This window comes from Pelodiscus sinensis, chromosome 6, assembly GCF_052426305.1.
Source record: "Pelodiscus sinensis isolate ZL-2025 chromosome 6, ASM5242630v1, whole genome shotgun sequence".
Classification (NCBI taxonomy): Eukaryota; Metazoa; Chordata; order Testudines; family Trionychidae; genus Pelodiscus; species Pelodiscus sinensis.
In genome coordinates, this window is record NC_143057.1 from 119,302,256 (window position 1) to 119,316,753 (window position 14,498).

At 44.4% G+C, this 14,498-nt stretch overlaps 1 protein-coding gene across 1 annotated transcript in view; it reads left to right on the forward strand.

Annotated features, from left to right (window-relative positions):
• LOXHD1 (lipoxygenase homology PLAT domains 1) overlaps positions 1 to 14,498 on the forward strand; it is a 244,313-nt gene that overhangs the window by 209,537 nt on the left and 20,278 nt on the right. Inside the window, exons 36-37 of the mRNA XM_089779460.1 lie at positions 5,081 to 5,258; positions 13,896 to 14,081. Of these exons, the coding sequence (XP_089635586.1) occupies positions 5,081 to 5,258; positions 13,896 to 14,081 (364 nt within the window). The remainder of the gene's footprint in view (positions 1 to 5,080; positions 5,259 to 13,895; positions 14,082 to 14,498) is intronic.

The window sequence follows — 14,498 nt, forward strand, 5'->3', positions numbered from 1 at the left end:
TTGGCAACCACCAGCTTCAAGTCCAGTGATTAATTATTCTTTATCTACATTAGTGAGATCCAAAATAGAGTCATCTTAGGTTAGGTGCATTTTCTATTAAAACATTAGCAACTGTAATTTTTAGAAACACTAAGCTGTTTTATCACTGACTGCCTGACACCTCCAACATGTTTTCAAACTGAGGATGTGAAAACATAATTTTCCTTTCGCATACATTACAGAGAGGTGCTTAAGGAGTAATGCATCTCATTCTATAATTTGATTTAGTGGTCTGCAACATAACTCCAATGGTATCTTTCCCTAAGTTTGTTAATTAGAGCATTGATTTATATGCATTCAAGACCCTGTGCTTTTGAGATATCTATAACTCTAAAACAATTAATGGTATCTTTAATGTAGAGTGCCATCTTTTTCATCCACGCTCTCCTTCCTAAACAGGTTGTAACAATATAATGATTTTAACATTATAATAATGTGTCCCAAAAGGTTTCAATAGTACCATATTTCTTCCCCACATCAAGAATTTCCAATACTAATTGTTTATTGCCCAGATTCCTAGGATGAGTATGCAGGCAACTGAAAATGTTCTTCTATTCATATTATTTTCCACATCAGGTCAATGTGTTCATTACATGCTCTCCTTTGATTGTTAATTTAACACTCCTCTGGGTGCTCCAACTAAAGGCACATCTATACTATATGGTAAATCAACTGCCGCGGTTGATCTTCTGGAGTTCAGTGTGGCTGGTGTAGTAGCATAGACCTGCTAGATTGAACTCATAAGGTGCCTTCATTGGTGCCAATGCACCTGCTCCTCACAAGGAATAAGGGAAGCCGACTGGAGTGTTTACTCCTATCAGCCTCCCACTGTGTGAATGGCACAGAAATGTGATGTAAGACACAGGAACTGCAGCTAGATAATTTATGTAGCTGGAGTTGCGTATCTTACTTCAGTCTTCCCATATTGTGTAGATCAGGCTTAAGAAGTCCCTTGCTGACTTATTTGCCCACTTTTCTTAATATGGAGTCAATGATGATTGCTTGTCTTCTTGGGACAGTTGAGGAATCTTTCATTGCTTCAGATCATATCACAAAATATCCATTGAATATACATCTCCTGTAGCTTTCTGTTCCATCCTGTCATCATTCTTTTCTCTATTTGGAATACAAATAGTTGGCTCACTAAGTATCTCATGATAATTCAGTACTTCTACCTGCATTGAAAGCCACCCGTTTCTCTTTCTTCCCTATTGGTCTCAAATTGCCCATCTTCTTTGGTTTCTACTCTCTCCATGGCAAGCCTTCCCCTTGTAGAGTCTGTGGCAGTAATTTCTGAATCTGATGGTCCAAGAAATTACTGCCACAGACTCCACAGGGGGAAGGCTTTCCATGGAGAGAGTAGACTTGATTATTTTTTCAGAAACTACACAGTGTTGATACTTCTCTTCCAGTATGGACACCAGCTTGCATTTCATGTACCGGAAATCTTTACTGTCTCCTGGCAGAAAGGAAAACATAGAACATGCAAAGCAGAATACAGCAGTTGCTCCCTTGACAGCCCTACCCACGACTGGCAGAGAACCATTCCTAAAACAGAAGGGGTTGGGATCCTAAGTCACTTGGGAGCTTTTGAAAATGTTATTTCTTCTCTCCTTTTTAGTACAAAAATACAGGAGAGAGGAAAAAAGTTGAAAAAGCTGAACTTCTCTGTTAGCAATAGTGCAATTTTTGGAAGTTTATTTATTGATTTTTTTCCCTGAGGCAAAAGTACATGATATTAACAACAAGTGAATCAGGACATGAATGATCCATAAAATGGGAGGAGAGAGCCACTTTAAACCCTGATTTGAATTCTGATTTTGAAAAATTATGTAGCTTAGTATCACATGAAAACTGATCTGAACCATTTCTCTTAGCAATGTCTATTAAAACCACATAATGAAATACAAGTGGGGGTAGTGCTAAAATCTTAGACAGATGGTTCACAGTTAGTGCTAACTAGCATGGTGAAATGAGGAGCTAGATTAAGCAATCAGCCCCATAATTAACCATTTGTTGCTCCGATTAGCCACGGGATAGTCTCAGTTTCCTTGTTCTGTTGAAATAACAATACAGGTTCTTTTTAATTCTCTTTGGTCTTTTTGTAAACAGTTAGCTGAGCATAATTTATGCTGCTTTTAGCTTTCTAGAAATAAAAGTATATTAATACCAGTTAAAATGCATGAATTGTCTTCAAAAATTTACATAGTCAAGCCCCTTGATTTACAAGCAGAAAAGATATCTTTTTGTCATCATTCTTTTTCTCTATTTGGAATACAATGTAACCCCATTCAGAATCTCAATGGAATAAATAACCTGATACTTAAAATCCAAACGGCATTAAATATGCAAACTGATTTAAAATAATGACTTTAAATATTTTAAAATTGATTTAAAACCAAGACTTAAAATGTTAATGGGATCAAGATCTGGATGCATAGCATTTTGCACAATAGCTGCTATTATTGACTATTATTTCTATACCACTCTACATTAGCATGGAATTTTACAAATATAGTCCCCAGTTCCGCAGACAAGAGACCTGTGTGGGCATGTCAAGGATCCTTCCCCACTCTGGCACAATAAATGCAGAAGTGGGGGCCCACAAAAGTACCCCAAAATCTTATCTTTCCAGGTTTGGGTATAAAACTTCCCCCCAAAATCTTAAAAACCTAGATTTTGTGGATAAAATCCGCTGCCACCACCTGAGTAATGATAAGAAAAATCAGAGGAGAGATCACTTGGGAAATTTCACCCCTAAAGTAAAAACTAGGACACAAAAATTAACCAATAAACCAATACCCGGTTAATAAAAAGAAAAGAGAAAGAACTTTTAGTATCAACACAATATTCCTATTGCAAGCATAATGACTAGATGGAAAATTCACAAATTAATATAACCATGGGGAGGAATCCACTATGGGCCAAGAGCTTAGTTGCAAAAGAGAGAAAAACCCATTTTTAAATGCACAGACATCAGATTTCCATTCCCAAACCATAAAACAATAAAACCTAATGGATTTATCTAAACTTTACCATACTTACAGATAGTGAAGAAGGGTCTTTTCTTGGAGAGGGAGACATGTCTGTCCCCCTCAGTAGCTAGAGAAAAACTGCCCAGGGAGAAAGGAAGGAAAAATCAAAAATTCCTTTGTCCCAATTTGAAATTCCTACCTACATTCCTATTGGCTGACTCTACTGGGCTTAGGTAAGGGACATAGTTAACCCCTTAGTCCCCAGGCTGCTGGCTAACCCTCATGATCATGACAGAGCACAACACTGTTTTTAGCTTTGGGCCCATGCAGCAAGGGGTTAAATGCTTGAGGAAGCTGGGGGGGGGGGGGGGGAGAACTGCGGGGAAAAAATTCAAATTTTGCCCCAACATTTGTTGGCTCCTTCTACAAACAGTCTTTTATTAGTCCTGGAGTCCCAGGAATTTCAGGCTGTCAAGTGACCAGTTACGCAGTTAACTATGGTGGGCGGGGCAGGGTGGACACTGACTAGTCTCAGGCCTCCTGAACCTTAAAGGAGAAGTCCACCCTCTTATAGGGATACAGAAATTCCCATCAAAATCCTAATAGGATCAATTATCATTTATCAGTATATCTAGATGTAAAAACATAAAAGATTCCCATTGGAATCTCCCGGGGCTGTGCTGAGACACAATGCGCTGCCCCTCTGGCATTGGCAAGCCAGCAGCCCAATAAAAAACAATAGAGAACAAACAAAAGTAGCCCTACCTCAGTGCCAGGATCCTCCTAACCCTTCTGATCCCAAAGCAATGAGAATATCATTGGGCTTAAAACATGGGCACTGAGGCCCTGCTCCTCACAGGCACTAGGGGCCTAGCCAGCATTGACACTGATGAAGCTTCAAGAGGAGAAATTGAGGTATCAGCCTTGCCCACAGTAGAGTGGTTAGAGCACCACGAGACTCCTATTCAAATCCATTCTCCCCCTGTAGCAGTGGATAGAACTGATCTAATGAGTCCTCCAACCACTACGCAAAACATTGTAAGGCAGATCCCACCACTACCTTCCTTCTCTGGTCAGGGAGGCAGGGGCCTATCTCATACACCACAGGAAAGTCTGTCGCTGCCACACTCCAAGAGCGGGATGGTTAGTAGTGGTTGGTGACATCTTCTAGCATGAATTTAGGTCCCCTTTCCAAGAGAGGCCTGTGGTTCAGGCACACACCCCTCTCATTGGCAGCAGTGGTGGCTTGGAGTCACAGGCCCTTTTGAATCATCAGACCCCAGGGCAGTTTCCCTCTTCGCTCCACTTCCCATTGGCAGGCCTGGGTTGGTGGATCCATTGGCAGGCCTGGGTTGTGTGGCTGCTCCTGCACCAGGTATTTTGCTGTGAGCTTTTTGTCAGGAGATGATGTGACTCACAATGGTGCCGTCGTGCGTATGTGGGGCGCAGGATCACAGAGCTTGGGTGCATTTTGCATTGGAGATAAATTACTGCATGAGCTTCTTTTTTCCAGGAACATTTGATTTTTTTAATCTCTCCAGTTTGCCAACAGCGCCACATGCTGATCAGGCAGCACCATGCCAAGCACCTCTGACTCACAGCTCCGGGCGTATCCCCAGATACCCCCTCTTGCACAGAGCTCATGCAACCATGCAGCACTTCCGGATGTTCTGCTTCGCTTCTGTGTACTCTCTGCTTCTGCCAGTTAGTCATACACACTGTTATATGCCTTGCCCCACTCCAAAGTAGGCAGTAGCATTTTAAACACATTTTAACCTATTTATCACAGCCCGAAACAATGGTTAAAAACTGCTGAAATTCCATCACTGGCCTATACTGGAGTCAGTGCCATTTTGAGGCCACTTTGGTTAAGCCATTAAAAAACCCTGTTGGATTTTTGTTTGGTGTCCTCTGGAATACCTCTCCAGTTCTTCCTTTGCTTTTCCATCGGGTCGGTGGCCAGCATTACACCAAACAGTGTGTTCTCCCTCAACTGCACTGTGCTACTTCTAAGCCTGACCTCTGCCCTTATTTTCACTGTGACTGAAATTCCTTTGTTTCCCCAGATCATTATGAAGAACCTATCAAATCAAGAACTGACCACATTTACATACAGCGAATGGCTGTCCAAGCTCAAAAATACCAAGGGAACTCTTGTGTGTGAGTTGCCGGCGGTGATCAATGAAGAGCAGATGATGGAGAATACAACATACACAGTTCAGGTTAAAACCAGTGATATTGGAGGTAGGGTCATGTTGGCTATTTCTGTTTTTCTAGAGCTACACTCATATTTTACTTACAGATACAGTCTCCTATTTCAGTGGAAATTATTCAATTTCTGAGGGCAGAGTTTAGTCCTACAGTCCTGGCACCTTGAAATTCCTGGAGGATAGGGTTGTCTTTATTACAGGAACTCAACAATACTTGGGGAAGAACAGGAAATCTGCTACAGAGCAAACTCTAGGTCTGTATTTGACTGCAACTTCTTTCCCATTAAAGAGTCAATAGGCAACAATTGCTAGACATATTGCCACTGCCATTGATTCTTTCTTGATCAGGTCCTGCTGTTATGTACACCAGGATGGTTTTGTGAATCAGAGAACCCTAGAACTGGAAGGAACCTTCAGTAGTCATCAAGTCCAATTCCCTGTACTCATAGTAGGCCAAGCACCTGAATATAAAGATCTCCTTTGACAAGGTGTTATAAGGAGAAGGGGGGAAAATTGTTCTCCTTGACCTCTGAGGATAGGACAAGGAGCAATGGGCTTCAATTGCAGCAAGGGAGGTGTAGGTTGGACATCAAGAAAAACTTACTGCCTATCAGGGTGGTGAAACACTGGAATAAATTATCTACGGGGGTTGTGGAATCTCCATCACTGGAGATATTTAAGAGCAGGTTAAACAGACACCTGTCAGGGTATGTCTACACTGCCACCCTAGTTTGAACTAGGGTGGCTAATGTAGGCATTCAAACTTGCAAATGAAGCCCGGGATTTAAATATCCGTTGCTCCTCCTGCAATGAGGAGTAGGGTGGCAATGTAGACATACCCTCAGGGATGATCTAGACAGTACTTGGTCCTGCCGTGAGAGCAGGGGACTGGACTTGATGACCTCTCGAGGTCCCTTCCAGTGCTAGTGTTCTCTGATTCTATATTTCTAAGGTGTCTTAGTGACATCTCACCATTTTGCTGCCTTAAAACATGTAGGCTGTGTCTACATTGGCACCCTTTTCCGGAAAAGGGATGCTAATGAGACCAGTCGGAATTGCAAATGCCGCGGGGGATTTAAACATCTCCCGCGGCATTTGCATGAACATGGCTGCCGCTTTTTTCCGGCTCGGGGTTTTGCCGGAGAAAAGCGCCAGTCTAGACGGGATCTTGCGGAAAATAAAGCCTTTTCCGGAAGATCCCTTATTCCTACTTTCAAGCGTCTAGACTGGCGCTTTTCTCCGGCAAAACCCCGAGCCGGAAAAAAGCGGCAGCCATGTTCATGCAAATGCCGCGGGGGATATTTAAATCCCCCGCGGCATTTGCAATTCCGACTGGTCTCATTAGCATCCCTTTTCCGGAAAAGGGTGCCAATGTAGATACAGCCGTAGAGAGACAAAGCGTGTGAGATATATCTTTTATGAAGAGGATCTCTGTGTAGTTCAAAAGCTTGTGTCTCTCACCAACAGATGTTGGTCCAATAAAAGAGATTACCTCCCCCACCTCATCTCTCTAATAACCTGGGACCAACCTTGCTACAAAATGTTGGTAACATATAGTGAAGCACTAAAAACGAGAGTGGGGGGAATGTGTTTGTGTGCCTAACATTTTCCCCCTCCCCTAATAAATAGTATGATCACAGTCAGTGTTCCCTATAAACTGAGCACTTGGGCAGCCACCCAGGAGAGATTCAAGTGCTGCTCCACTGATTGGAAGAGTGCCCACAGCCACCCACAGCTGGCTGCATGTATTTCTATTGGTGGTGCACATTTGCACATGCCTTGGTGCACATAAAAAAAATTACTCCACATATTGTAAGAAAAATATGAGGGAGCACTAATCACAGTGTGAACTTTTTCTGCAGTTCAGCCTTGGCTCACAACAGTAAGGGGAATGGGAAGGAGAGCAATCTGGGAGATGACAGCAGCAGTGGCAGACTCATCTCATGTTGAATGAAGGGTGATGGGCATTATGATGAAACATTTTATTTCATTATGAGCTGTGACAGCCGGTGGGAGAGAACAGATGACAATGACAATGAGTTTGTTTGGATCAGATTATACACTGGGCTGGCAGGATGCTGCGTTTTAGCCAACGTATTTGGAAAGGGTTCAAGTTGTCAACCACCACTAGTTTGCCTTGCATTTTTTGTGGTTACCACTTGTCTTTAGGACAAGCTCTTCTTTCCATGTAATAAATTCCTTGCTAGATATAATGAGCATGGTGCATCTGCCACTATCACACTGATGTAAACCAGGAGTAACTCCTCTCAACTCATTGGTGTAAAGGAGAGCAGAATCAGGCCCATTGATTTCTCATTATAAAGTTATTTTCTGCATCCATCTTCACAGCCCTGGATGGGTTTGAGTAATTTAAATAATAACACAAACTATGCTGATTAATTTAGGCAGTAGCACTTACAAGCCACCTTACTACTCGCCCTTTAAAATATCCTGGTGCTGCCATTCAGGCTCAAGAAAATGCTTCAAGTAAAAGGTGAGCCTTCTACTATGCTCTGAAAGTCATCAAAATTAGGCTGTGCTCGAGAAATTGAGATGATTCTAGCGCCCTTCTTGCAAGTGACGATCCTCAACTGTAAATGACCTGACTCCAGTCAAATCGAGGTGCTGTAGAAGTACTTCAGCTGTCAAGCATCAGCATGAAGGCAGAGAGGAAGAGAGGGCATCTCTAAAGCAGTCAGGTCCCAGGTTATATCGGACTGTCCCTTAAAACCAACATCTTGAATTGGTCCCTAAAGCCGATAGGATACCAGTACCGGGCACGAATGCAGGAATAATAGTTTACAAGGGCCTGTTCTAAGAGCCTTAGAATTTCTGATACAGTAATACACTCACTGGATGCCTCTGGGTGCTAGCTATAAGTGACCTTTTAAGAAGATGTGGGTGTTTTTATGATGTCAGGACCCTATCTAGAGGCATCCTTTTTTGCAAATACTGGCATGTCTGTTTGGGGTTAATTACCCTAAGTCCTCTTGCGGGTACCTAAATAAGTGGTTTGGGTTTTGAAAAAGCAGGTCTCCCAGCACATCAGATGGAAACCTTGGAAAACTTCAGCTGGCCTTTCAGAGGTGCAGAATACTCCCAATTTTAGATGCAGCTACTGAAGGGTGTATTTGGGACCCAAACAATGAAGGAATTCAAAATTAAAGAAACTTTTGAAAATTTGTCTTTACGAGACTTGCCCAAGGTAATGATGGGTCTGTCTGATTCAGAAGTACCATACTAGGGAGCAAGTGTAGGCATTTTTTACTTGAGAATATTGGAGCAGGAGTTTTGGGAAGGGAGTCAGTAGAGAGGAAAAAAAACATGGCAAGAGCCATTACTTTTTACTGACTCGGGTTTAAACTATTTAATTCAAGATATGACAGCACTGTAGCTGGAAACAGAAGCCAGATTTCTTGTTTCTCAAATCCATTCTTTCTCCTTAGTAAACTTGATTTAAATCATGTTTCTCTCTTTTATTGGTATTCATCAAATATGTGGCACTGCAGAAATAAAGATCCTGAACTAATAATGGCTTAGAGCAGTGGTTCCCAACCTTTTTGATAACAGGGACTGACAAACGCATTCACAAACTTTTGGGGGACTGGAATCATGTTATTTGCATATTTGTATATTCATTATGCAAATGATGAATATATAAATATGCAAATTTAAATCTACCAGGCTGTGAAAATCCCAACCCCCAGATCCCCCAGTGCCAGCCCTAACCCCTAGAGCCCTCTACTCCTCCACTACCCCCCAGCACCAGCCACTGACCCCAGAGTCCCCTGCACCCAACTCCCCCAGTGCCAGCCTTCCACCTTCAGAGCCCCCCAGTGCCAGCCCCCCATCCCAAATGCCTCAGTGCCAGCCCTCCATCCCTTAGTGCCCACCACTATCAGACCCCTGGATACCAGTCTCCTGTTTCCAGCACCCCACTGCACCTAACTCCCCAGAGCCTCCCCCAGTGCCTGCCCCCAATATTAGCCCTGTCACCAGAGTTCCCTAATTCCAGCCCTCTCCCATAGCCCTCTCCACCCCACTGCTAGCTCAGCCTCCAGAGCCTCCCAGCACGAGCCCCCAGTGCCTGCTCTGACCCCCTCACCTAGCCCTGCATTTCTGCTTGCGTCGCGCAAGCTCTGATGGCTGAAGCTGGGGAACACTGCCCAGCACATCCCTGCCCACAGCGGCTGTAGGGAGAGGAATGTCCTGCCCCGCCTATGCCAACCAGCACCGGGTCGCGGCAGGGTCTCCGCCAAGCTAGAGCACTTCCTTGTGCAGCAGGAGGTACGCATAGAGCGGCTCCACATGCAGGGGGATGCTCTTCTGTGACCAGGAGGAGACCCTGCTCCTGCCTGCACTAGCTGGGGTAGGATACGCCTCTCCCAACAATGGCAGCGAGAGCAGGGCACCCCAACTCCAGCCCCCAGAGTCGCCGCAGCCCGGCAGCCAGAGGTCCACAGTTCAGCGGTTGGGAACAGCTGACTTAAAGAGCAGGCTTATAAAGTTTGCAGATGATCCCAAGCTGGGAGGGGTTGCAAGTGCTGCGGCGGATAGGGTCAGCATTCAAAATGATCTAGACAAACTGAAGAAATGGTCTGAGGTCAATAGGATGAAGTTTAATAAAGACGAATGCAAAGTGCTCCACTTAGGAAGGAACAATCAGTTTCACGCATGTAAAATGGGAAGTGATTGTCTAGGAAGGAGTCCTGCAGAAAGGGATATAGGGGGCTTAGTGGACCACAAACTAAGTATGAGTCAACAGTGTGACATTGTTGCAAAAAAAGCAAACATGATCCTGGGATGCATTAACAGGAGTGTTGTGAGCAAGACACAAGAAATCATTTTTCCACTCTACTCTGTGCTGATTAGGTCTCAGTTGGAGTATTGTGTCCAGTTCTGAGCACCACATTTCAAGAAAGATGTGGACAAATTGGAGAGAGTCCAGAGAAGAGTAATAACAATTATTAAAGGTCTAGAGAACATGAGCTATGAAAGAATTGGGCTTGTTTAGTTTGGAAAAGAGAAGACTGAGAGGGGACATGATAGCAGCTTCCAAGTACCTAAAAGGGTGTCTCAAGGAAGAGGGACAAAAATTGTTCTCCTTAACCTCTGAGGATAGGACAAGAAGCAATGGGCTTAAATTGCATCAGGGAAGGTTTAGGTTGGGCATTAGGAAAAACTTCCTGTCAGGGTAGTTAAACATTGGGATAGATTGCCCAGGGAGGTTGTGGAATCCACAACTGGAGATATTTAAGAATAGGTTCGACAAACATCTATCAGGGATGATCTAGATCAGTGTTTCTGAAAGTGTTCCACGGAATCACTCTCAGAAGCACATTAACTGGCCACCCCAGTTTGTTTATTTACTGGCACTGCGGCCACAGAGCCTCGTGGCTCCTTTTGGCTCCATTTCATCCTTTGCAGCCAAGGGGAGCCACGGGAAGCTGCGTAGGCCAGGCCATCACTCCCCACAGTTCCCTTTGGCTGCAAAGGATGAAACGGAGCCAATGGGAGCCATAAATACACAAACCGAAGCGACCAGTTAATGTGTTTCTGAGAGTGACTCCACAGAACACTTTCAGAAACACTGATCTAGACGGTGCTGAGTTCTGCAGTGAGGTCAGGGGACCGGACTTGATGACCTCTTGAGGTCCCTTCCAGTTCTAGCATTCTATGATTCTATGGTTTGATAATAAATATTGCACTCTCTGTCTTCAAAACCCATTAAATAATACAGCTGACAGGTAAATATTAATATCCCTACTGTATAAGGTCCATTTATATTGTTGTAAGTTCAGCTACAGTTTAAGGTCACCTAATATCGGGTGATTAGTCTGTTTCTTAGTTCCTGATCCAAAGCCCAATTCAGTTCAAGGCAAGACTCACACCGATGTCAGTGGACTTTGGATCAGGTCAAAGTCTGATTAAACTGGAACAGCATCTGAAAGAGGAAAAGACCCATTCTGGCTTCTACCACCAAGAGCATGACACTGATTCCACCTCTTTGTTTTGTATGTCAATTCCATGGCAAATTTGCTGCAGCTCCTAAGAGTGCCTGGATGTTTCATGGGGGGAAAAAAAAGTCAGCTAGGTGAAATGCTCATTGATTCAGCAATTTCTGTTCTTTTCTTTCCCATCTCATGCTAATTGCTTGTGAGGTAACTGTCACAGCATGAGGCCTTCATAAGCTGCTTCCTGCCATGAAGGTTTTGCTAGAAGCCAGTTGGTTCTGTGCTTTTGGAGACCTTGCATTAATTGGGCACCTGCTTCTTATAAGAAAGTAGACTTTATTCTGCTTTGTTCATCACCTCAGCAAGTTTTAGCGGCATGAAAGGTACTGCCAGTGAACTGCATGAATCCCTGGTGCTTTCCTTCCTTCCTTAACTTTTTCTCAGGGAAACTGCTGAAAATTAGTCCCGATTTAACATAAGCAAAATGCCATGTGATTGTGAGACTTGTCTTTGACTTCCTTGTGTGTGAAAGTGAGTCACTTTTACTCCGTGTCTGTCTTTTTGTAAAGATGGATGTGGTTAATGCACATTTGGGGGAATGAAGTATAATGCATTTTCTGCTGTGAAACTTATTTTGTCACAAGCTTTCCAGGTTCTTGATATTTTCCCCTTGGCACTTGAGCAAAGCTGGACAAAAATTATTGTGCGGCTGCTGGGTTTGCAACATTCTTGCACAACAATTGGCTTGAGGCCTCTGAAATCTGAAAAATGGAGGGGTTTAGAGAAGAGTGGCAGAGGCTGAGTTTCTTTTGGAGCCAGCAAACGGGTTGGTAGTCACGATCTGAGTTGCCAGAATTAGAAGGCCCCTTCGCTCTTATATAGCCAATAAAAGTCCAAGCTCAGAAAAGAAATTTTGATTCTGTGAACTTGGGCTTTATTATGTCAGAAAAAATCAGACAATAATGAAACATTTCCCAGTTCCTGGAGGAATTATAGAAGGTGCCAGGCAAAATGATAAAATGCTCATAATTTCATTCATGCTTAGTGTTTGGGTGTCTACCCAGGAGAGATGCACATGCCACCCAGATTAGCAAAGAGATGCAGTGCCAACAGCATATATTTCCTACTGGGGGTGCTCAGCTGCACTTGGTGCACATAAAAATTATTCCACACATGGATGGAAAAAGAGAGAGGGAACATTACTCATGCTCCAGGGAAATTCCACACTGGGTAACAGGTTGGTATACAGGCTATCTTAGAAGGTGCTGGAGCGGGCTGTAGGAGAGACACATAATAGGCGAGATTTTCAAAGGCGCTCAGTATTGACCCAATTCTGCTCCCATTGAAAATCTCACTCACAGTATATCTGTTAAATAAGCACAGCTGTGTGTAGACACTGCGCAATGTAGACGAGGCAGAGGAGGAGGATAGAGACAGATTGGAGGAAGGTGAATGGCAGTGCTGCCGGGGGAGAGACTGAGGGCACTTGAACAAAGCAGGTGGTGGGCATTGAGCTGAAGCATGGGGAAAGCGGAGGAGCTGGAATTCTGGGTGGGACATCAGGATTTGGCCAGAAATGAGGAACACTCCCTGCTCGCAAGCCACATGCTGAGAAGAGCAGCAGCACGGTGGGCAGTAGCTAGAGTGTCTGCCCATGGAGCAGGAGCTGCTGTGTCCCACCTGGGAGCATGTTTGGGACCAGGCGAGGGAGATGGCACAGTGGGAAGGGACTCTGGCAGGCCATGAGAGGCCTATGGCAGTGAGGGGGGAGGTGTCCAAGCCAGCCTACAAGCCCCACATGCAGCATCCCAATGTATATTAGTTCCTTGACCACTAATTTTTCCACGTTGTTGGGCATGCTACTCTTTAAGCAAAGATGATACAAATCTCTTACTCTCGGCTTCCCTGCCCTTCTTTAAAGAGCCTATGTGCTGAGCCCTAGTGCTGCCTGCCTCCTTTGCAGCTGTGTACTTCGGCCTGTGGTGGTGCTTGGCATGGCTCCCAATGGCCCATGTTATCGTGGCATGCGATTTGGGAGAGCCCAGACTGTCCCATGAATCATAGAATCATAGAATACTAGGACTGGAAGGGACCTCGAGAGGTCATCGAGTCCAGCCCCTTGTCCTCATGGCAGGACCAAATACTAGAACTGCATGGCTGCATTGGCTGACACAGCCAGGTTCTTCCTGTATTACTCTGGTACAGTCACCCAGCATGTTAGAAGGGACTACTGGTCGGGGACTAGGAAGACCTGGATTCTGTTTCCAGTCCTGCCAGGCAGCTGATGGGTGATTTTGGGCAAGTCAGTTCACTTCACTTTCCTGTGCCTCAGTTTCCCCATCTACAAAATAGAGATAATGATACTGATCTCCTTTCGTAGCATGCTTTGAGAGCTGTGGATGAAATGTGGAATATGAGAGGTAGTGGTATTATCATTATTATCATGACAATTTACATATAATGACTTGCCACTCACACTAAATTTGTGGGGAAAAGTTAAAAGTATTTGCTTTTTACCTGCCTGTTGTGCAGACTCTCTTTTCTGGTCCAACAGAATCATGCAAGAATGTGTTCTAATTGTCAGCTTTGCCCTAAGAGATTTGCTCATTAGAGCAAGGTTCCCAGTCCCTTTTAGTCTGTCACCACTTTGATTAGTTTGGTGATCATTCGGCAACACCGTAGCAGCTACTGGGTTGTGTTTTGCCATCTCCTTCCAGGAGCTGGTACCGACGCCAATGTGTACTTGATTATGTTTGGGGAGAATGGGGACAGTGGGACTCTGGCTCTGAAGGAGTCGAACAAGTCGAACAAGTTTGAAAGGAACCAGATGGATGTTTTCAATTTTCCTGACATGCTGAGCCTTGGAGACCTGTGTAAAGTGCGAGTCTGGCACGACAATAAAGGTAACTAGTGTGATGTGCATGGGTTAGTGAAGGGTGGGATGGGTTGAATGAGGAGAGGCAGCTGGTCTAGTGGATTTGGCATGGATTTAGAGTCCTAATCCCCGCTCGGCTGCTAACCCACTGTGTGAACTGCAGCAGGTCCCTTCACCTCTCTGGACCACTGTTTCCCTTGCCAGTCTTTGTCTTGTCTGTTTAGTTGGGCTCTCTTCAGGGAAAGGACTCTCTCTTACCATACGTTTGTACAGCGCCTAGCACAACGGGGATACTCTCTCGGTGAGGATTTAGGAGTTTTACCGTCATACCAATAACAATCTCTGTAGTTGGGTTGATATTCTGCAAAGTGCCTGACATCCTGCCTCTGTCGTCCTAGCAACATGGCTTGGTTAATGGAGAACTTTAGTAACGTGACAGTACCAC